Here is a 23,160-nt window from a genome sequence, read left to right as displayed (position 1 = left end):
TTGTATCTGTCCCGTGAATCATTAACAAAAAGATCTTCTAAATGGAGGTCCCTATAAGACTCTTCATCTAGATGTTTAACATGTTTCTATCCTAACCTTTATTCATTTAGCCTTTTAAAATCTGACTTATTTCCAAAGACATCATAAAGAGGTAGATTTCTTTTCCTCTCTACTCTTGCCTCTTTAAAAAAAAAAAGACTTTTATAACTTCTTCATTAACAATGTTTGTATGAAATGCCTTTATCAGAAAGCTAGAACAGAAGACAGGCATGATCCAAAGTTGTAGAGACTCCCTCAAACACTTAACCCCTTCGTCTATCACTTGCTGAGAAATATGTGGTCCAACTATTGAAAATATTTTTAAAAAACAGACTTTTAACAGTTTCCCAGAGTCCTAGAAAATAAATTAGTGAGAAACTAGGACCAGAGCATAAGCAAGGAGATAGTTAAAGAGGAATAGTAAATCAATTAATTTAGAAGCATTTATTAAATTCCTACTACATGCCAGGCAGTGTTTTAGGTTAGTTCTGGAAATTCAGAAACAAAAGTGAAGTAGTTCTTCCCCTGAAAGAGCCTACTTTCCAATGCACATTCAAAATTCACATTTATAGGTATTTCCAAATATATATGCATATATATGTGTGTATATATATATGTATGTATTTGGTAAACTTAGAGGAGAAACGTGTGACTAGGGGAACCAGAAACAGCCTCATGCAGAAGGTAGTATTTGAGTGCTGTAGACTAAAGATTCCATAAATACAGGGAAAGAGGGAGTGCAGTCCAGACACGGGGTATAGCTGTTATTCAATGTATGTGACTTTTCATGACCCCATTTGAGTTTTCTTGGCAAAGATCCTGGAGTGGTTTGCCATTTCCTTCTCTGACTCATTTTACAGATAAGGAAACTGAGTCAAACAGGGTTAAGCAACTTGCCCAGTGTCACATAGCTACTAAGTGTCTGAGGCAGGATTTGAATTCAGGTCCCCCTGACTCCAAGGCCAGTTCCCTGTATACTGAAGTAGAGTGATCTGTATACTATGGGGCTACCTAGATGCCCCTACAAAGGCACAGCTCAGCGAAATGGCATGTCTAGTTTGAGGAAAAAGGAAGCCAGACTAACTGGATTGTAGAAATCAATGTTGACTAGCACTAGGGAAGCAGAAAGAAGCCAGATTTTGAAGAGGTTTAAATGACAAAAAGATGAGTTTGTACATGATCCTCTCCAGGTAGTCAGCAAACTGTGGTTGAAGGACCAAACCTGGCCCATTGCCTACTTTTGCACCAGCTGACCTGCTAACTAAGAATGATTTTTACAGTTAGCCCTCAGGCTGTCCAAAAGTAGAAGGTGGGCCAGCCTCACCTGTAGTTTGCCAACCCCAGCATTCTAGGTAATAAGGAGCCGCTAGTTAATCGAGGGGAGTAGGGAAAAAGGGAATGTGTTATCACACATTCATCCAACCAATGTTTTCAGATAAAATTAACTTTGCTGGTTGTAGGGGAAAAGGAGTAGGGCTCCGGAAGGTGCTGGCAATTATTTTGCAATTGTTTATGTTTCAGATTTATCTGCCCTCAATCCCATGTCCTTTGATTAAAGAGTAGAAGCTAGAGCAATGTTGGGAGGGGCAGTTGGCACTTTGCATGTCTTGTGACCTTGGCATCCAGCATTGAGATGCTTTGCTTCTAAACTCTTAGTGAAGTTTTCTTTTAGGAAACCATATATGAGCCACTACTTAAAAACAAAAGTGCTAATAAACATTCTGCTTTTTGGAACAGCTTTCTATTTTCCCATTTATCCCTCAATATCCTAAGAACTTTAAAGGCATGAACTTCTTATCCTGTTATATTTCACAAACTTTAATGAGTCAAGAAGCTCATAAACATGAACTCAAATTGATCTTGTTCATATCGATGTCATTGCATCCTCCTTATCATTGCATCTCAGACCATTGCAATCATGTTTAGCAAGTAAAGAATGCTACCATGGACAGTGGTTATTGCTTTCATATAGGAACGGCCATGACTAATAATGCTACATGTGGCTGAGGTTAGTGTCCACGTTAGTGCCTTTCTAAAAGAACTTTTCTTTCCTTTTTTTCCCTTTGGGTAAAGGAGTAGGCTTAGGATCCCACTGTCTGATAAACATTTTTGTCTCAAAACAGAATGTAAACTGCAGACCAAGGAGCCTTCAAGATCCCTTCAATATCAACTTTGGAAAGAAAATGATACCAAAATCTGGAGAACTCAAGAGAGGCACCATTTTGGTAAATTTATATAACTAAGTGACAAGAGTTCATTATAATGTAAATTTATAAGCACATTTCCCATTTAGTCCTGTCCACTTCCCTATCTCAAATGAATGAATTCAATATCCAATTAAAGTGAATTGCTTTTGTTATAGTATCTGACTATAGAACTTTGTTATAGTATCTGACTAGTATCTGAGCAGCGATTGCTAATCAGTCTTCTTCCACTTCCCAACAGGACTGTGATACCTGCAAATATGCAACTATTAAGTGTAATGTGATTCCTTCTGATAAAAGTCAAGTAAATGTCACCTTCATCTTGTGGAAGTCAACATTCATAAAAGTAAGCAATTTTCCTGGTTTAGATAGTTAATGACACAAAGTAAAATTAAAAAATACAGTGATGATGATAATAATGATCACTCACATTTATTTAGTGCTTTACAGTTTGAAAAGCTTCTATTACCTCCTTTGCTCATTGATTTCACAGTGCTAGGAATTGTGGATGATATTGAAAATCCCTAATAGTTTTTATTGAAGCTTTTAAAAAAAAATCCTAAGAAGTAGTAGGCTCTTGCCAGCTCTCCTACCAAATGGTTGAGAAATTCTTTTTGAGCTCCCTTTTCTTTATCTGTAAAATGGGGAACATAGGGGATAGGTTTTGACTTCAAGAGAACTTGTCCCATCTCCAAGAGATTCTAACTATATTCTAACTATATTACCCAGAGTAATTTATGAGTAATTAATGAGTAATTTATCCTTTTGGATTTTCAGGTGACTTCATAAAACTACAAATTTCAAAATATTTTCCAATCTTCATTGATAGAAGGAGTTTCATTATCAAGTAACTCCTAGAACTTATGAAGTTCTAGGTGCACATTTTCCCTCATGACACTTTTTTAAGTGAAGTGCTTTCTAAACTGGAAAGAACTCCATAAATGTAGCTGATCACTAAAAGCTATCAGATATTCTTTGTTAGAATCACAGAATACAAAAGCTAGGAGGTGTTTCAGAAAATATCTAGTTCAGTCCACACATTTTATTTTTTTAAATACCTTACCTATGCTGCCATATTGGCCAGTCTGCTAGGTGTAAGGTGGTACCTCAGAGTTGTTTTAATTTGCATTTCTCCAATCAGGAGGGATTTAGGACACTTTTTCATGTGATTATTGAAAGATTTGATTTCATCATGTGAAAACTGCCAATTCATGTCCCTTGACCATTCGTTGACTGAGGAATGGCTTGATTTTTTGTAAATTTGACTTGCTTCCTTAAGTATTTGGGAAATTAAAACCCTTGTCATAGAGTTTTGTTATAAAAATGTCCTCTCTGTTACTTTCCTTCTAATTTTGTTTGCATTGGTTTTGTTTGTACAAACGTATAGTTTTTCAAGTATGTTAAGTTTAATAAATTAGTAACAATTTTTTTATTTCTTTATATCCCTTCAAATTTCTTTTTGTTTTCTTCTTTATATTTGTTAATGTTTTATTGATGTCCTTTTCTTTCTTAAAAATTTTTTTTGCATCTCTACTATATCCACTACCCTTTCATTTTTACAGAGGTAACATAGTGATCACCCGAGATTAGATGATGATAATAGGTTTCTTTTTAAAAATAACAATCTATTCTGGTTCAGTAATATCACCAGATTTAGAAACCTATATTGAAGACAAAATATTGATGCATGGTGAAACTCCATTCTGTATTAATATTAGAAGATAGCTCTGCTAAGATCCTACTCTACCAGGCATGGAGTTGATCCTGGGATTTTGAAAGCTATTCCATTAATCTATGTTCTCACAATTTCTTCCAAGCCCTAAAAGATTCCAGGGCAGGCCTGTGTCTGTCTGAATGAGTTTGGAGAAGAACATTGCCAATAGAATTTGGCTACTATCTAATGAATTTTGAACAGAAGCTCCCAAAGCCTTATGCTAAGATTGATAGAGGCTGCTTTCTCAATCAATTAAAAGAGATGAAACTACAGATCCTTGAAGTACTGACTTGTTTATAATAATATTAAGACTGATGCCCATGTGGTTTTAAGATTCACACATGTTACTGACTCAGTGTGAAATATCAGATTTTTAATTTTTCTTTTGGTGAATTTGGTTTGACTCCTACTATAGCCAGATGTTTATGAGAACAAATTCTACTATCAATCAATCAGTAAGAATTTATTATTCATCTCTTATAAGTCTGTCACTGTTAGTTAATGGGGATATAAATGTGAAATTTGATATGTCTAGTCTCTGACTTCAATGAGCTCAATAAAAATCTCAGTGGGTAAAGGTTTTAACCTAAAGAATTATACTAGTTACTAGAAGACTGTAGATTTCTTTTGTCCAAGGATAATTCTAATCAAGATTACATTCTTTTTCTTTATTCTTTTTCTATTCCTTTTAATGTTTTCTTAAAGACAGTGAACTCTCAATGACCTAAGTAAGGGAGGAAAAAGACAAGAGAATGAAAACACACCCTTAAATATGAAGACTATGACTTAAGTATGACTTCTCTTTGTATGGATGCAATAAATGCTAATAGAAATTTCACCTGTTTTCTTTGCAGGCAAGTTTTTCCAGTTTAAATCTCACTATAAAGGCAGAACTTCAAAGTGAAAACTCATCCCTGGTGTTAAGTAGTGGTAATCAGAAAAGAGAGGTAAGGGCGGCACCAATTCTGGAAACAGTCTAGGTTTCATTATGAATTTTGTGATCTGAAGTTCTGTACTTACTTACACATAACATCTAAAACAGTGAAAGACACTAACTACTCCAGGGAAGGGCCAGGCACTTTTCTCCTCTTCTGGAAATCGGAATTAATTTGCTTACCATGTGATTTTAGTCCAATTCTAACATATAGTAACCTGACACAAACATGGCATTTACCTGTTCATCTTTGACCCTGGTCAAGACACCTTCCTGCGCTACAATCCTATTCATTCTCTCGTCATGCCATGCATACTACATTTTTGTAGTTTCTAACCATTTTTTAAAAGGCGTGATTTTACTACTCACCTTGATTGTCGATGATGCGTTTAGAATTATCTACCCATTAGGACATTCAGTTAGCATCTAATGAACAGCCTTGGAAAATATGGTGTTTATAAATGACTGAATAGGTGGCAGTTAGGTGACTCAGTGGAAAGGCAGGCATAGAGATGAGAGGTCCTGGGTTCAAACAGATTTGAATATACACAGTATTGATTCTCTAATGGAAGGTAAGTATTTTTTTTTAATACTTGAATACCACACAGGTATGCATATAGTTTTAAAAAAAAAAACCTATTTAGATAGAATTATAGGTCTGTGGGTTTAGAATTTAGAGTGAGTTCAAGAGTCATTTAGTTCAATCCCTTCCTTTTAGAGATAAGAAAATTGAGGTTTAGGAGGCTCACTTTCCCAAGGTCAAAGAGGTAATAAGCATTGAAGGTTGAATTTGAACCCAGACCTGATACATTTAAATTTTTTTAACCCTTAATTTTGCTCTTAGAATTGGCTTTAAGTACCACTTCCAAGACAGTAGTAATGACTACACACCTGGGGTTACATGACTTGCCCAGGATCACATAGCTAGGAAATATCTGAGGTCAGAGTTGAACCTAGGACTTATATCTCCAGGTCTTGCTATCCACTGAGCCACCTAACTGCCCCAAAAGTTTTGGAGCATAATATCATGATTTATAGAGTGTTTAAAATTTACAAAATGATTTTGATATATGTTGTATCATTTTATTCCTACATTTGACCTGTGAGATAGATACAGAAATATAGTATATAGATAGTATCTGTATCAGTAATACAGGCAGAGTAATACAGATATACCCATTTTGTAGATAGGGAATAGAGACTCAAAAAGGTTAAGTGAATTGCTCAAGGTTACATGGCTAATGTTAGAGGCAGGTTTTGAACTCTGGTCTCCTGGACTCCAAGTCCAGGATTCTTGCTATTGCGCCCCCAAATTTTTGCTAATTATAAATATGATAAGAAAGAAGTTTGGGAATATGGAAATAGATTTAACTTTATAATATACATTTAAATACATGAAGTACTCTACATTCTTTTTTCTTTTGTTTTTATTTTAAAGCCTACTTTCTTAGTGTCACTTAAAAAAAAAAAAACTTATCTTCTGTCTTATAATCAATACCATGTATCAGTTCTAAGGCAGAAGAGCAATAAGGGCTAGGCAGTGAGAATTAAATGACTTGCCCAGGGGCATACTGCTAGGAAGTGTCTGAGGTCAATTTTGAACCCAGGACCTCCTGACTCCAGGCCTGGAGCTTTATCTACTCTGCTACCTAGCTATCCTGGAAACTGTTTAGAATAATTATGTTGTTAGAGATTGTCATATATGTGCATAATATTATAATTAATCTGTTTTATGGGTTGAAAAGACATTTCTTGCTCTTAACTACCATCTTCATTATTTTCAGCTGGCCATTCAGATATCAAAAGATCTTGTACCAGGCAGAGTACCATTATGGGTGATCCTTTTGAGTGCTTTTGCTGGATTCTTGCTTTTGATGCTTCTTATATTAGCACTATGGAAGGTGAGCGCTCTTTCCACTTATTTTTCTATCATAGTTGAAAAAATCATCACTAACAGCTACATGGTTAGGAAATATCTTGCATTTATTGGATGCCATAATGTACCTTAAAAATCAGGTCGTGCTTTTGTCTCTGTATGGGCATATATGTGTACAGGAGTATGCGTATTTATATGAATATATGCACACAAGTCTGTATAACTTACCTTAATCAAAAGAAGCATGTTCCTGAAAAGTTGTTTGTAAATGGAATTTTTGTGAATGAACCAAGATCCTTCTGTTTCATAAAATCCTATTCTCTCATTTTGTAGCCTTTATTAATAATTGTTTTAAAATCTGGTGTTTCACATATAAAACTCCATTAAAGTGAAGGCATAGAATATTTTATACATTTCTTTGAGTTATACTATCAGCATAATAAAGGAGAATTAAAAATATTATTGTTAACAAACAAAACAAATAGAAATCTACTCAAAACTACAATATATTGGTTTACCAATTGTATAGAAGGTTGTGGAATTAGTAGGAACAAAGTAATGATTTCACCGGCATAAAGAATTCTCAAATGAAACACTTTTTTACCAGTGCAGCTCATTACTTCTGTAATTTATAGTCTTAGGACAATTAGGTTGCTCAGTGGATGGAGTACCAGATCTGGAATCAGGAAGACCTGAGTTCAAATCTAGCCTCAGACACTTATTTAAACTGTGTGACCCTGGGCAATTCACTTAATCCTTTTTACCTCCGTTTCCTGATCTGTAAAATGAGCTGGAGAAAGAAATGGCAAACCACTCTGGTATCTTTGCCAAGAAAACCCTAAAAGGGGTCACAAAGAATCTGACACAACTAAAAATGACTCAACAAAAATAACAACAAAAGTAATTTATATTCTAAGAATTGCCTGCTCCACTGAGAGGCTTTGACTCAACACTCAGGATATGTCTCTGGCAGTACTTGAATTCAACTTTTGTTTGCATCAAGGTCACTTTGTTCTTCTCAGTGCCATTCTGCTACTCTATATCAAGTTTGGAACCTCATATTTTACCTCCTAAAATAGTGAAAACAACAACCACCGCCACAACAAAAACAGTCAATACATTAAAATGTAGATTGTTGGTACTTGTTAACTTGGGAACTTCCCTTATAATCCTAGAATCCACATTCCCAAGAAGATGCTGCCATATTTATTAGTGGTAAAAACTGATTTGAAGGATTCGGGGCCTTTGGGGGAATTTAAGCTCAATATGAATCAGCAGTTTGAGATGGCAGCCCCAAAAGTGACTGGTTAAGATGGATTTTTAACCTTTTTTGGCTCATGAAATCCCTTTGATGTCTGGTGAAGAAGACCAGAGTTATTAAACAGGTAGCCCATGCAGTCCACAATGCTCCCAAGTAATGCCTGAAAGCAGATTGAAATGTATTTTGGAAATATTTAACAAAATAAAATGAAGTAATGTTATTATAGTGTTTTCTCCCTAGTTTTGATTTGAATTTAACACCCCTAGTGAAAACCATTCATCTTTCTCAGAATAGTTTTTTCAAAGGAAATTATTTTATTGATATGCATGTATATATATATATTCCAAGTTCATGCATACTGTGTTAAGAACTCCCAATTGTTGGAGGATTTCAGACATTCATTTCCATTCTGAAATTCTGGAAGTCTGTGGTGAAAGAATAGGATTCCATCTTTCCAAGTGATTTTTCATGCGGTGCAAAGATTCCCTTTGGGGGATGGTAGGGAAGGAGAAAATGGGTCTCCAAAGTCACACGAGTCCCAATTAGCAAGTAGATGCACTCTCTGGCCTTTCTTCAACAGCATCCAGGGATAAGCTTTCCCCCCACCTCTTCTTATCCTTGTTGCTCTTGTTTTGCATTAATGGCACTTTCTGCAATACCTGTCTTAGCCACAATGTGGCGCCCGAGTTCTGGGTTCCTATTAGTGTGCTGGGTGTAAAGTCAGGCCAATCAGCAGTTTTGCATCTCCTCAGGTGAGATGGTGGTCTTTGTATCGGAGTGTGACCATTCCTAACATAGTTTGCTACTCATGAGTTAAAATGGTTCCTTGACTTTCACTGCCACTTTCTAAGGATTCCGCTTAATCCTTAAGGAGCTGAACTTTGGGTAAACTCTGAGAGGCTTGTTACTGTGACTGTCGGGGGTCTTTAGGGGAGATTGTAAATAGTTACCAAAAAGCAAGCCGTTCATCAGATTTTCTCTCTCACTTGATGTTGCCAGGCTATAAGGATACAATGTGTAGTCGCTAAGAATACTGAGTCCCCTCTAGCATTTCCTGTTGAATGCATATGATGAGCTCTTCAGATGTTTCCTGACTGCCTCCCAGCAACTCACAAGAAATACTGAATCTGGCCTAGGGAAAAGAGAACTGTATTTGGACCCAAGAAGAACCGAGTTTACACCTAGGGTCTGGCCCTGACTATCTGGGTGAACTCGGGCAGTTTCCTCATCTGAAAAAAAGGAGTGTTGAACTAGGTAGTTGTTAAGGGCCCTTCTAGATCATTCTGAGGAAGAATTTGACTGTTCAAGAGGGAAATGGTATGACAGAATACAAAGTAACCAGAGCCTTCTCCTTAATCTTCCTGCCAGGCAGGCTTTAGCCCTCACTCAAGGGAGATACCAAGGGAACCTTGAGTCCTCTCTGGCATGTAGACTTAGACAGAGGCTGTCTGTAGTCATCTGTGGCCATATAGCCATAAAACTTATTCATGATCTAACATGGTTAGATCAGACCTTTCAGGACTAACCCTTGACTCTCCAGTTCTCCAAATTTCCCTAAAGCAGAAATTCAGACAGACCAGTAGTGATTCTCCTTTGAACATGACCCGTTTTTAAAAGTCTTCTGGGGATGGACCTGTAGAGCATTCAGGGAGTTTTATCATCCCAGCAAGCTTTCCTCCAGAAAAGTGTGCTGCATATCAACCCCCTCCCCCCCAAAAAAACCCTTCCTTACCTCAATCTTTTCTTTTAACTATTTTAATAATAATAATGGCTGCGTTATGAGCTGCTTGAGGGTAGAGACTCTTTTGCCTCTTTCTATGCCCCCAGTGCTTTAACAGAGTGCTTGACACATAGTAGATGCTTAGTATTTCATGATTATTTCAGATTCAGAGGCCTGAAATTCTCTACTTCTTACATCTTCCTTTGACTTAATTCCATGTTCTCTATTAACATGCAAATTCTTCCAGAAGGATATTATTCCTAAAATCTCATCCACCTTTACATGAATGATGTCATTTCTGAAAATCTGTTTTGACAAAGAGATGGGGATGAACATCAAGTCACCTGGGAGAGGGAGGGAGAGATGAATAATGGGAAGGTTAAGGACCTTCTTGATAATCTTCCCTAGAATCCATAGGATCAATGGATTTAGGGTTGAAAGGAACCTTAGAGATTCTCTAGTCCAATTCTTTGTTTTTCTAGTTGAGGAAACCAAGTCTTGGAGAAAACAAGTAGCATAGGTAGAATTGAACCCAGGTTCCCAACATCAAAGCAGGTATCTTTTTAGCTATACCATAGAACCCAGACTTTACTGGGAAAGTAAAGAATAAAACACAGATTCTTTACCATCTGACCTCTCTGAGAAATACTGGATGATAGGATGCATCTGGGTATATTGTGTGAAAATAGAGGAGTGCTGGAGCCAACTCAGCCCTCATAAATGAAATGCTAAATTTTCATTATAATTATGTCTTGAAAATTGGAAACTTCTCTCAGGACTTGATTGATTGATCATTTTTTAGATTATCTAGACTTAAGAGGTAATAATGTAGCTTAAACTTAAAGGCATATTACGGGTATATGATTTTCCCCAGAGAAATAGCTGTTTTAAAAATTTGCCAGCAAACAAATGTTTTTCTATAAAGGTTGTTATGAAACTGAGACCTTTAATTGAGGAATTCTCTGGAGAAAAGTACACTGACTATCAGGTAACTCAACTTGGAGCTCAGAAGGCCCAGTTGCTGGTGGTAGGTATAGAAAAGCAGAAATGGATTTCACATTGACTGTAGGATAAAAATTTAGCGGGGGGGATGATTGGTACTAAGCTTTTCTTTCAAGATAGTTCTACGTACGTGTTCTAGAAATTCTCAAAGCCAGGTGCAGAAGGTCCAAAAGCGTGTGCCAACATGCAATCAAAATGAAAACAACAAGGCAAAGGCATGTGAAGAGAGACTTGGGGATGGCAACTGCCATAGGAAGTTATCCCTGGAACTGGAAGTACACAGACCTTGGTGCCTGTCACTAGTTACGACTAGGTCAGATTCGCCTAGCTCAATAAATGCTTGTTGAGTAATGGATTAAGTGAATAAAATGGAGGTTGGAATTTGTCCAACTCTACTTGATATGTGGCTATTGGTAGGAAAGCTTTGCGCAGTGATTTTCTAGAGAAATGTTTCTAACAAAAAGCCACATTTCAAAGAAGGATGAAGTTTGACAAATAGAAACTGTGTCTGGGTTGCCCAGATAGGTGGACTATGCTATTAATTGAATCACCAAAGGGTTTAGGAATGCTGTGAAGTTTGAAAAGCATGTCTACCTCAGAGCAGATGGGTTCATTATGGCTTCCACTCCACAGAGGACTCTAAGATGGCATGTGGGGTTTAGTAACAGCTTAGGGGAGATCTAAGATCCTTTCAAAGATGATAAGAACAAGTCAGAATTTCTGTAGATTATTACCTATGCTCCTCAGAAGACAGTTGTACCTTCCTATCAGCCCAGATCAGGTCCAGTCCTTTATATAGTCAACTTAGGTCTGGAGAAGACTCCACAGGGCAGCTACAGGATGGACTGAACCTCCTGAAACTCCCCTGTCTTGAACCCTTGGATTTAGGAGTGTACAAAGAGGTAATCATAATATCTAGTATGAATATAGCACATATTTATTATGCATAATATTTCTTCACAACAACCCTGTAAGGTAAGTGCTGTTTTTACAAATAAAGAAACTGAGTTTGAGGGAGGCAACTTATTCAGGTTCATATTAATAGTGTCTGAGGTAAGATTCACACTCAGGTCTTCTTGATTCCTAGACCAGCACTCTATCTGCTTGCTCCTAGCTAATGAGGTGTTAATTTTGTAACTAAGAAAACTGGACTCTAAAAAAGTTGGCCCAGGTGCTCAGCAACTTCCCTAGCCATCAGTAGAGCTGGCTAGGATATCCTTAGCTAACTTGTCTTATCCCCATCCGACAGTTGCTGAGAAGTATATCGTCCATTTTGAGAAAGAGGATAATGGAAGGGGAGTAGAAACTAACAGTAACCCATATTAGTACAAGGCTTGTTTTGTCCTTTTGCTGAGAGACAAATGTCTTTGACCAACCACATTTTCTAAGTTTCGTAGTATTTTAACACCTCTTGCAACTGTTCTGAATTAGCACTCATTACAAGTGATAATTAACGTTTCACGAATACTATGCCAAAAACTTCTAATAAATAACTAAAGCAAAATTTTCAGACTTCACCTACAATCTCATTAGTGTAAGGAACTTCCTGTGAGGAAAAGCCCTCTATAAATGCTGGTCAGCCTTTGTTCTGCTATTTATAGACTTGAAACTTTGTCTGGGGCACTAAAAGGTTATGTGACTTACCCTGGAAGACACAAATGGTATGTGTCAGAGGATGTTTGGGGGACATAGAAAATTCTGGAGTAGTTTTCTATCACCTTTGGAGGATTTCTAATTTCTGGCCCATATCCGCCCAAAACCCCACCTACCATCTCAGAGTCCTTTCTGGGGCCAGGCCCAGAACTGCCCTAAGACAAACACACCTTTCATAGGGTTTGAAAGAATCGAGTGATTTAATCACCAGCAGGCTGAGGCTGCTCTTGGCATCAGAGATACAGGTTTTCTTTTTTCCAATTTTCCCTTTTTTTGAAATGTAGCTGTTTTTCAGCTCTTTATCCCATATATCACGCTGTATTATTAATGATAATGTCAATAGCATTATTATAACTACAGTGTTATCCATTGTAACCATGATGTAGTCAGTTATTATTATTATTATATTCACATGAACATTTACTTCCCAAATCCTAATACCAGATTATATTTACGGTGGGTTTTTTTTAATTTTCTTTACAGATTGGATTCTTCAAAAGGCCACTAAAAAAGAAGATGGAGAAATGAAATTCCAGACAAGAGAGAAAAACAGCAACTGTTCAATGATCTGTCCTCCAGTTTGCTTCAAATTTGTGACCAAAAAAGTTTAACTGTAATTATCGCCTACATGGTCACATACTTTTGTTCCATCGAGGAATTAGTCACCCAGGAAAAAAGAAAACAGATCAAGAATGATCCCAAAAGACAACCACAAATTTATATTTGTAAAATATCGGGAAATATTTAAAAATAATTACTCATTTTTGCTGAGTAATTGAATTTAAGATTACAAAGTGTTTTGAATAGGAAGCACAACCTATTCAAATATGCTTATATATTGAATTACTATTTTAAGTTTTCCGGAATGAAGAAAAAGATGTCAGGTTCATGGAAAACATTTTTTCCTCCAGAAAAATACAAGTTAGACTTTCTTTCTCTGACCCCAGTGAAAATCTAGATTTTCAGACTTTGAAAATGCATGTACATGCCAGGAAAGGACTCGCTTGCTAGGGTCATTTCCCATCATGCCCAACTGAGCTCAAGGGAGAGAATGTTCTGTAACGTGGACTCATGATACAAAGGAGGAAAAAAAAATAGAATGAAGCAGGGTCATAGAGCAGGTAGCCTTTGGTTCAATTTCTGTACATGGAAAAATCCATTTCCCAGGGTGTTTAGAAAGCAAGGTCTATCCAGCTGAAAGTTGAGAATGAAGATAAAAGCACTACTGCTTAGCAAACAAGCACACTGAATGGCTGGCTTTATCAGCTTTTACAAAGCATGTGAAACTTGGATGTTTGAGCTTTAAGAATCAATGTAAAACTTCATGGTAGCGAACAAAGCATTTAAAACCATTTTAATTTTATGTGTACCTTTGAAAATGTAATGTGATTTATCCCCAAAGAATGTAGTGTGAAGGATCTGCTGAAACGAGTTCTGAAAATGGAATGTGGTTGGCAAAGTACTATGAATCAGCTTTGAGTTTTGTTGTTGTTCAGTTGTATCTGACTCTTCATGACCCCATTTGGAATTTTCTTCACAAAGATATTGGAGTGCTTTGCCATGCCCTTTTCCAGCTCATTTTACAGAGGAGAAAACTGAGGCAAACAGTTAAGTGACTTGTCCAGGGTCACACAGCTGATAAAAGTGTCTGAGCTCAGATTTGAACTCAAGAAGATAAGCCTTCCTGACTCCAGACCCAGTGCGCTCTCTTATTCACTTATACCACCTAGCTACCCCATTTGAATTTTGAGGGACACCCTTTTCCTAAGGTAACCCAAAGAAGGAATTCTCTTAGGTCCTTGGTACAGGTTTGGTCGAAACCAAAAACTATGGCAGGGTTTTTATTTTATTTAATTTTATTTGGTTTTATTTTTTTATTATTTTGTTTGGTTTTCAAACACATTTCTTAGATGCTGTAAAAGATAAAAGTCCATTTAAAAATCAAATTTCACCAAAAATAAGAATTTTTAGGACATGAGTTTTATATATACATACATATATATATATATATATCAAATAAATAGATCACTAGAAATATAGTTAAAACATTTTGAAAGCTAGCAACAAGAAATCACTAATCCAATCTTTATCTTCTGTTATTTGGAAGTCATTTTCCTAAGGCTGACCAGAACAGCAACTGCCATGAACTATGACAGTTCCATTCATTTCCCGTGATAGTAACACCAAATGAATAAATGTACGGTAGTTATATCAGTTAATAGACATTTAGTAAGCACCTACTATGTGTCAGACACTGTAATAAGACTAAGAATACAAAGACAGAAGACAGCCTTAGCTATCAAGGAGCTAACAGTCTAATGGGGGAAGCATGCAAACAACAATGCACATAAAAGATACATGTAGGACAGAGTAGAGATAATCAGTAGAGGGAAGGCACTAATACTAAGAAGGATCATGGGAGGCTTTTAGCAAAAAGGGGAATTTTAGCTGGAACTGGAAGGAAGCTAGGAGGTAGAGATGAGAAGGGTGCATATTCCAAGCAAAGGAAAATGTCCAGAGTCTAGAGATGGAATGTCTTGTGTGAGGGCACAGCAAAGGAGGCTGTTGTCATTAGACCACCGTGTATGTAGAAAGGAGGGAGGACTAGAGTGTAAAAAGACTGGAAAGGTAGTACGAGGCCAGGTGACGGAGCTCTTTAAATGCCTAAGATGATTTTATATTTGCTTCTAGAGATGAGAGCGCTGGTATTTATTGGCGTCTAGAGAGGAGAACTGGTCAAAGCTCCCTGTATATGTGAATTACTAAAGTATATTCAGATTTTTAAATAGCTCTCCAGTTGTTATATCCCATACAATAGGATTTGTGGTAGTAAAAACTCAATCGTCTAGAACCTAGTACCTAAACAGGAGTTTCACTTAAACAGAATTTTTCTATGGTCATTATTTAGAGAACAATAAAGCAAATAAGAAAATAAGCCAATTGCAGATATTTTTTCAACATTTCAACTTTAAGAGGTTCAAATTCAAAGGCCTCGGTTTCCTACCTTTCCCAAAATCTATACTTTTATAAATGGTAAGATAAATCATTCCCTGCCATCTTTCTGTACCACTTGTACCCTTATTGACACTTTTTCATTGTTACTGCCCCTACACATAGTCCCTTCATGGTACTTGCTAATTGGTCCCAAACTTCTACCTTGTCAATCCCTTCATGGGCCATCCGCCTACTCCAAAATTACCACTTCTTTTTTGTTGCTTGCTTATCAAAACTCATAGTACCGCAGAGTTCTGATCCCAGCTACTTTCAAAACAGAAATCAAACTGATTAGATTAGCAAACCTCTCATTCTCAGTTTTTTCTATTGTAAAATGAGGTAGTTGGACTAGTAGACTTCTAAAACCCCTGTCTAGCTCTATATCCATGAGCTTAATTCACACCAAAGTTTCAACTTTCCCATAGGGTATTTGTGTTTTAAAAGAGATAGCTTACTTATCCAGAGGAAGGAATTTTCAATGGTAGAATCTCAGATAATATAAAAAATAGTAAAAGAATGATTTAGGATCTAGGTAACTTCCCCTAAAGTCACCCAAAGCATGTGATTAACTGTTATTTCTATCCAGAAGTCCAACTCTATTTTTGACCAAAGGAGTGGAAACAAAAAGTAATATCTATATATTAATAAGAATTTCCATTTTCCCGACATGTTACTTCATTAAAACTTTATTACATATGGGCTAGTGCTAGAGCCATGTTGGTGAACCTATGGCACATGTGCCAGAGGGGGTTGTTCCCTTGCCCCCTCCACCATGCCTGAGGACAGTTCTCGTTTCACTCAACCCTCTGCCCAGCAGCCCAACAGGATAACTTCCTCCCTTCTCTGTCTGGAGTAAAGTGGGGGCTCACATGCAGTGTGAGGGGTGCCATTTGGGCACTCAGTCTCTAAAAGGTTTGCCATCACTGTGCTAGAAACTAGTCCTGTTATTTCAATGATAGGGAGAATTCTGAAGTTAGGAAATTTCCTCTTAATAGTACAAGGCAGCAGGCAGAACCTTTTCTGCAACTTGGAATGAGAGAGCTGCTTAGAGAATCAAGAGTTGAAGTATCTTGTCCAATACATGTGTGGGTGTATTCAGAGGTAAGATATCTACCCAGGCTTCATTGGACCATATGTACTTATAAATATATATGCACACACGGATCCACTATTAAAACAAATAAATCAATTATCAATCAACCATAAAGTTTTCATATTTAAATACAGAAAAGGAAAAAAGGGAAAAGGTTTTCTTTGATCACTTTGCATATAGTATCAAACTTCATTAGTCTTGTGAGTCACCTGACAATATGACAGTTACCTAAAAATATTAATTCATTTATTACACTTTAAAGTAGTTATTGTTAAAAATTAAGTGACAGAGAAACAGCAAAAGTAGATGTCTGTTTAGTCATGCATTATGTGTATAGATATATATGCATGTATATATACACATACACATGTGTGTATATATTATATATTCATGTGTGCATATATATTTATAAATACATTAATTTAGCCAGAGAAATAGACAGATTAAAATTTGTATTAACAGATTGGCTAGTAGAATATTTTATTTTAAAATGTTCCTAGTGTTTTCACTTAATTGATTGCTTTGGCTCAATATGTAATTTGGTTTTCAGACTTTCCTTGTACCCTAAATTTTAAAGACACAAGATTTAATTGTATTGAACAATATTGATTATATTGTGTATGAGAGACCCATTGCCAGAATGAAGAGGTCAAGTTCCATAGCCCCCAGGCTATATGACCATAACGCTGTATTAATACAATTTCTGCACTTCACAAGCCAAAATAAGAGGCTGAGAATATATCTGTGCAATGTGGCATAGTTTTCTAGAATCGACATGACTTCAGAGCCATAACTAGGCATTTGTGTGTCTGCACAAGTGGCATCAAATATAGATGATAAGAAATGCAAGCATTCTTAGGAAAGCAGAAACCAGGGATGAGAGGAGCTCACATGGGGGAGAAAAATATTGCCATGAAAAAAGAATATATAAGGTTCTTACTGTATATTAAGCATTGGAGATATAAATCAAAAAGCAAAATTTCCCTTCATCTCAGGCAACTCATGTTCTAATAGGGGGAGGGAACATTTTCAGGAAGTTTCAGCTATAAGTCAGATGACTTATCTGACTAATTATTTTGTTAACTAGGTGCTATGCTCATTTTTTTTCTCTAGCTACTGATGGACTACTACAAGGGTCCTCAGTTCCTACAAAAACTTTTTATGTGTAGGGACAAAAATCAGTCTCTTTACCCCAACTCTGGTTCTAATTGCTAACAAGAAGAAAAACCATTTGCATGCCATACTCAGTTGTCTCAAGACTCCTCTACTATTTGGCTCCTCTTAAAGAGTTTTTAGTCTATTTTGAATTTTTCCTCCGTGTCCAAAATTTTCAGATAATTTCACTCAGCAGGATAGTTTCACGGAAAGTACCACCTTCAAATGTTCAGATTTGTTGTGGGTGTGAATGAGGCAGAAACATACAGAATATGTAAAGGGTTGTTTTGGTTTTTTTAATTCTATATTCAAGCTCCGGGAGGAAAAGAAAAATGGAGCTATCTTCCTTTATCTAAATTTAGTTTACGACTTAGGTAGGAAAAAAATGTTTACTTTAAAAGGAAGAAAAATGACAAAGTTGTGATCTAGTGAATTTGAGGTGATGGCAAAAGCCTTGAGCAGCCCTGGGCACGGTGTCTGTTCAAGGCCTACATACCCTTTATATGAGCGCTTCAGTGAGATTCTTCAGAGGCCTGCCTAGTCCAGGCTCTTTGTCCTTTCTTTGTCTAATACACTGTAATCTGCTGCATTTGAATTTCATGTGCAAATTTAGCCAAAGTTAAGAAACTAGTAATGGCCAGCCAGCAGATCTAGTCTATATATCTTTTTGATTTTAAAATATGCTCTGAAATATGCACACTGTTTAAGCGGGGCTGGGGTGGGGGTGGGGGTGGGTGGAGGGCTTATTCCAACAGAGATGTTTTTATAGTATTTTATACATTGTCCTCGTATTTGTAACTTTCCCTCATCCTTTACCCTCTTCATCACACTTCTCCTCTCTAGCCATCCATGGTCCCTTTTCCTCCACACTTCACCCCTCCAAGAGGTTTTCAAGAAGGACTTGTGTTATTGTAAATCGAGCTCTATTGAATTTCAATAAAAGTTTATTTAAATTAAAAAGATGAGTTAATGGGTCAGTCATTTCTGGACCAGCTCAGCTCAGCTCTCTCTTCATTCAATCAATGCATAATGTAACAGAACCAGCTCATTCACTTATAATTTCCAAAAGACTATCTCAGTGGGAATCATCATAGCTAAATAGAACTCAGTAGGGGAGTTTGATATAGAGTTTTTGGATGGGGTCAAAGGGACCTAGAAACATCAAATATGCCGCACCTTAGAGATAGCTACAGAGGAGACTTAATAGTCATAATCACAAAAAAAGATTAAGCAGATCTCCACAGAATCCTCCCTAAACTACATTTGTTTTGCAATAATCACTTACTATATATAAACATGCAGACCTTCTTTCAAACCCTGCCTCAGGCATTTATTATCAGTGTGACCTTGGACAAGTCACTAAGTTCCCAAACTTTCCTAGGCCTCAGTTTCCTCATCAGTAAAATGAGAGGGTTGGTCTACATAGATGACTTCCCATGTCCCTTCTTTCTCTAGATTTTACTGTTAACTTAAAATCTTGACCTATGGCAATTGCCCGACTGAAATTTAAACCAGAAATTCAGTTGTCAAGCTTTTCGTGGAAAATCTTGCATGGGCAGCCTTCAGGCTCTACTTCTGGCTTTGTGCGATCCCCACTTTAAAGCGAGGGGAGAACATTCGTGTGCCAGGAGAAGGTGCTGACATTAGCCCCCTCCGATCGGATCGCACAGCCACATTAATATTCTTTGTTAGAACCGTCGCTCAAAAAAGGGAAAAAGGACAAGGAGATTGTTGGCATTTGGAATGCTTTCCTGCTTCTCCGGAGATCAGCCTCGTCTTCATTTTAAATCACAGCATCGTCTAGTAGCGGATAAGCCCCCCAGTTCAAGGCTCCCGAAGGAGTTCCGAGCCTTTTTCAAAAGCTAGCGGCGGAAGAATTCCATGTCAGGAGAACTGGGCAAGGGGAGCTGGGCGGCCTGAGCTGAATGAGAGGCACACGTGATCTCACCCTGCTCCAATTGGCCTCTCCTTTGCCACTCCACAGTGGGAGGCTTTTGTTTTGGTCTGGGGCTTCCTTGGCAAGCCTATTATCAGCCAAGGGCCTTGAATGCTCTCTGACTGAAGGGAGCCCAGGAAATCTCGAGCTCTCTGACGCTGCAATAATAGGCTGAAGGTCCAGAGGTGCTCCTGCCCGAGAATGTGCTAGCCCAGCGGCAAGGCAAGACTTGTGAAAGCGGAGGACTGGGGGCGGGGTGGGGAGGGACCAAACCCTGGGCTGGAAAACCACGTATGCTCTTCAAATAGTCTGTTCTCCCATTTGGGGCAATTGAGACATACTGTGAAAAGAATATTCAATGATACAGAATGGGTCCTTGTGTAGCACCCTGTGTGAGCTTTCTCAAGACACACTCACATTACACACACACACACACACACACACACCCTTACACCCCATACACTCACCCCCCACACACACCCATTATACCCGTCACACACACACACACACACACACACACACACACACACACACACACACACACTCCCCACAAATTTATTAGAAGGAAATGTTTTTCTTGCTGCGATTATTTATGAGAGAACAATGAATTTAAAGATAGAAAGAAGTGTAGAGGCCATCTGACCCCAACCCCTTCATTTACAAAGCAGGAAACCAGAACCCAGAGAAAGGTAGAAAAGTGCCCAAGATCACTCAGATTCCTGTCAAATCCGGACAAATTCAGATTTCGAATTTGAGTGATTATATATGTATAACCCAGTGGAATTGCTTGTCAATTCTGGGAGAAAGAAGGGAAGAGGATTTTCTTATTCCAAAGCCCCTCTTCTTTCCTCTACACCAACAAGGATTGAATTTTATCCCATCATTCCACAATTGTTTACAAATTCAGCTGAATCAATGCTAGGGCTTGATTTTTTGGTTATTTTGGAAAGGAGATGGTCATTAAGCAACTTGTGTTTGGAGACTGACAGAGCTGGACATGACTGAGAAGGCTGGAAAGACTCTTTGTGTGTCTCACATATTGAATATCCTGTATGCTGATTTGGAGGTCAAAGGTTTTGTGTTTTGGTATGATTCTATTGTATCTTGGGCATCAGCTGTGTGTTTTGCGTCAACTAATTACCATCCTGTCTTCAATGTCAAACAAAAGTGACCCTTTAAAAGAATAGGATTTCAGCAGTCTTTGGAAGCACCTGAACACAATCCAAAATTAAAATGTACTTTCAGACTTCTAACTTTTTTTTTACCTTTAGATTTTTTTCTTATTGTTTAAAAAGGATTTTTTTTAAGTCTGTCTGTGGTGCTTCCTGGACATGTCATATCAATATAATGACACTTTACCAAACAAAAGACAAAATAAGAAATATCTTTGCCTAGTAAAAGTATTCTTGAGGTGAATTAATTATTGAAAAACAGATTGTGTTACATGCTGAGAGACCTAGAAAAAAATCTTGCCAACTAAGGGAAAGTGAAACATTTTATTTTCCATTATTCCTAAAACTTAAGGGGAAGGAGAAAGGAGAGAAAGTCATATCACATAGGACTGATGACTTAAGGGAGAAGGATTAATACTAATGTCTTTTCATCCAAAAAATAATTCTCATTCTTCTCTTACTTGCATCTTCAGACACTCCTGTGAATAGAAGTAAAAGCAGGCATTATCTTCTTTTCAGAAATGAGGAAGTTGAGGCACAGAATAGCTCAGACATGTTGATGATGTGCCTGCTATGTGTAACTTTCATGGCAATGATTAGGAAACTGAATTTCATTGATCCCAACTAATCATTGTCACAATCCAGAAAGCAAAAAGAGTAAGAACAGGAACCTCACCCAATATATCCCCCTGTCTATGTCAGAATGTCAATGACAGGAAGTCAGTGGACTCCTGGAGATGTAGTTTTAGGGTAACAGATTTCCAATTACACAGATACAAAACCAGTAGTGGTATTGCTGAATCAAAGGATATGTATTATTTTAAAACCTTTGGACATAATTCCAAATTGCCTTCCAGAATAGTTGGATCAATTCACAACTCCACTAGCAATGCATCAGTGTCCCAATTTTGCTACATCCCCTTCAACATATATTATTTTCCTTTACTACCATATTGGCCACTCTGCTAGGTGTAAAGTGTTACCTCAGAGTTGTTTTGATTTTCATTTCTCCAATCAGGAGGGATTTAGAACATTTTTTCATATGGTTATTGATAATTTTGGTTTCTTCATCTGAAAACTGTCTATTCAGATCCCTTGACCATTTGTCAGTCAGGGAGTGATTTGATCTCATATAAATTTGACTTAGTTCTTTGTATATTTGAGAAATTAGATCATTGTCATAGAATTTTGTTATAAGTTTTCCCCAGTTTATTGCTTCCTTTCTAATAAACTTCTTCCAAAAATTATCAATAATTTGTTTCTAGGGGCAGGAAATAGGTTTTGGGTACAGATTTCCTTAGCATATATGGGCCCTCCTCCCCTAGCTCTGTTCTGCTCTATTTCAATCTGTCTTCTCCAAGTCTAAGAGAAAAAGAGCAGGGAGAGGGGGAAGGGGGGGGGTAATTGATTTCAGAGCTCACTTTCATGTTTTTATTAACCACAAAGAAGGGCAGTTCCCCAATAAGAATCTACATCCTCGAGTCTTAGCCAGCCAATCATTTTAAGTTCCTGGCTGTTCTATCAGGGAAACATTAGGCAGAACTACAATTCATGAGGAGGTAGTCCTTCAGATATATTCAAGAAAAATCTACACTCTCATCTTATTAGTTTGATTATAGAATATTTCATATTTTGGGGGGTATATGTTTGGGGACAATTCTGTTCAATCCTAATTGCATATTTGACAAATATGCCTCCTATTTTCAGGAGAAAATTTCTGTATGTGCTTGATTAGTAGGCATAAGGATGATGTTAGAAAATTAGTATTGTTTTGTTAGTTTAGGGATAAGAAGTAAAGTGGCTGCTTGAGAAAAGAACTGGAGTTTGAAGCAGAGCTGAGAGAGTGTGTTAATTTCAGATGTGACAGTTATAACCATTTTTCTATGTCAATTATTCTGTCTGGCAGTTGGTAGAGACACACTCTCAGAGACTCTCTCTCAGGGCTGGAGGAGGGAACATCTTTGCCTCTCTCTCTGTCTGAGGGAAAGATCTGAAGGAGCTCAGTTTTTCCTTTCCCAAATTGGGAAACACTATTGACTATCTACTGTGGTTTTTTATAGATTGGTTTATATCTAAGAAGACCAAAGAAAGATCTGGTTTTTGGTTTGGACTCTGAGTCTGTTAAGAGTATTCAAATAGTTTTGAACCTATATTGGAACAGTTTTTCCATCTAAATATTTTATTTTTATAACTCAGCAATTTACTTTTACATAGGACAATCTAAGAAAGATGCTAAAGACTGTCAAAATCTTAAGTTTAGAAGATTGGCTTTATAAGGAAATTTAGAAGAGTCATTTTTGGTAATGAGAGCAAACCCGATATTCAGGAGGGTCTGTGGCACAGAGTATAGAGAACTGACCTTGAAGTCAAGAATATATAGGTTGCTATCATACTTCTGAAACATATA

General features: G+C 37.2%; 1 protein-coding gene across 1 annotated transcript in view; it reads left to right on the top strand.

Annotated features, from left to right (window-relative positions):
• Nucleotides 1-18,605, top strand: part of ITGA1 (integrin subunit alpha 1) — a 205,327-nt gene extending 186,722 nt beyond the window's left edge. Inside the window, 5 exon segments of the mRNA XM_007486289.3 lie at nt 2,163-2,264; nt 2,485-2,589; nt 4,812-4,904; nt 6,676-6,792; nt 12,887-18,605. Coding sequence (XP_007486351.2) covers nt 2,163-2,264; nt 2,485-2,589; nt 4,812-4,904; nt 6,676-6,792; nt 12,887-12,931 — 462 coding nt within the window. The 3' untranslated portion in view covers nt 12,932-18,605.
• Nucleotides 18,606-23,160: the final 4,555 nt, after the last annotated feature.

This window comes from Monodelphis domestica, chromosome 3 (genome assembly GCF_027887165.1).
Source record: "Monodelphis domestica isolate mMonDom1 chromosome 3, mMonDom1.pri, whole genome shotgun sequence".
In the NCBI taxonomy this organism is placed as follows: Eukaryota; Metazoa; Chordata; class Mammalia; order Didelphimorphia; family Didelphidae; genus Monodelphis; species Monodelphis domestica.
The sequence above is the reverse complement of the archived record's forward strand: the minus strand, read 5'-3'. Positions and strand labels throughout refer to the sequence as shown.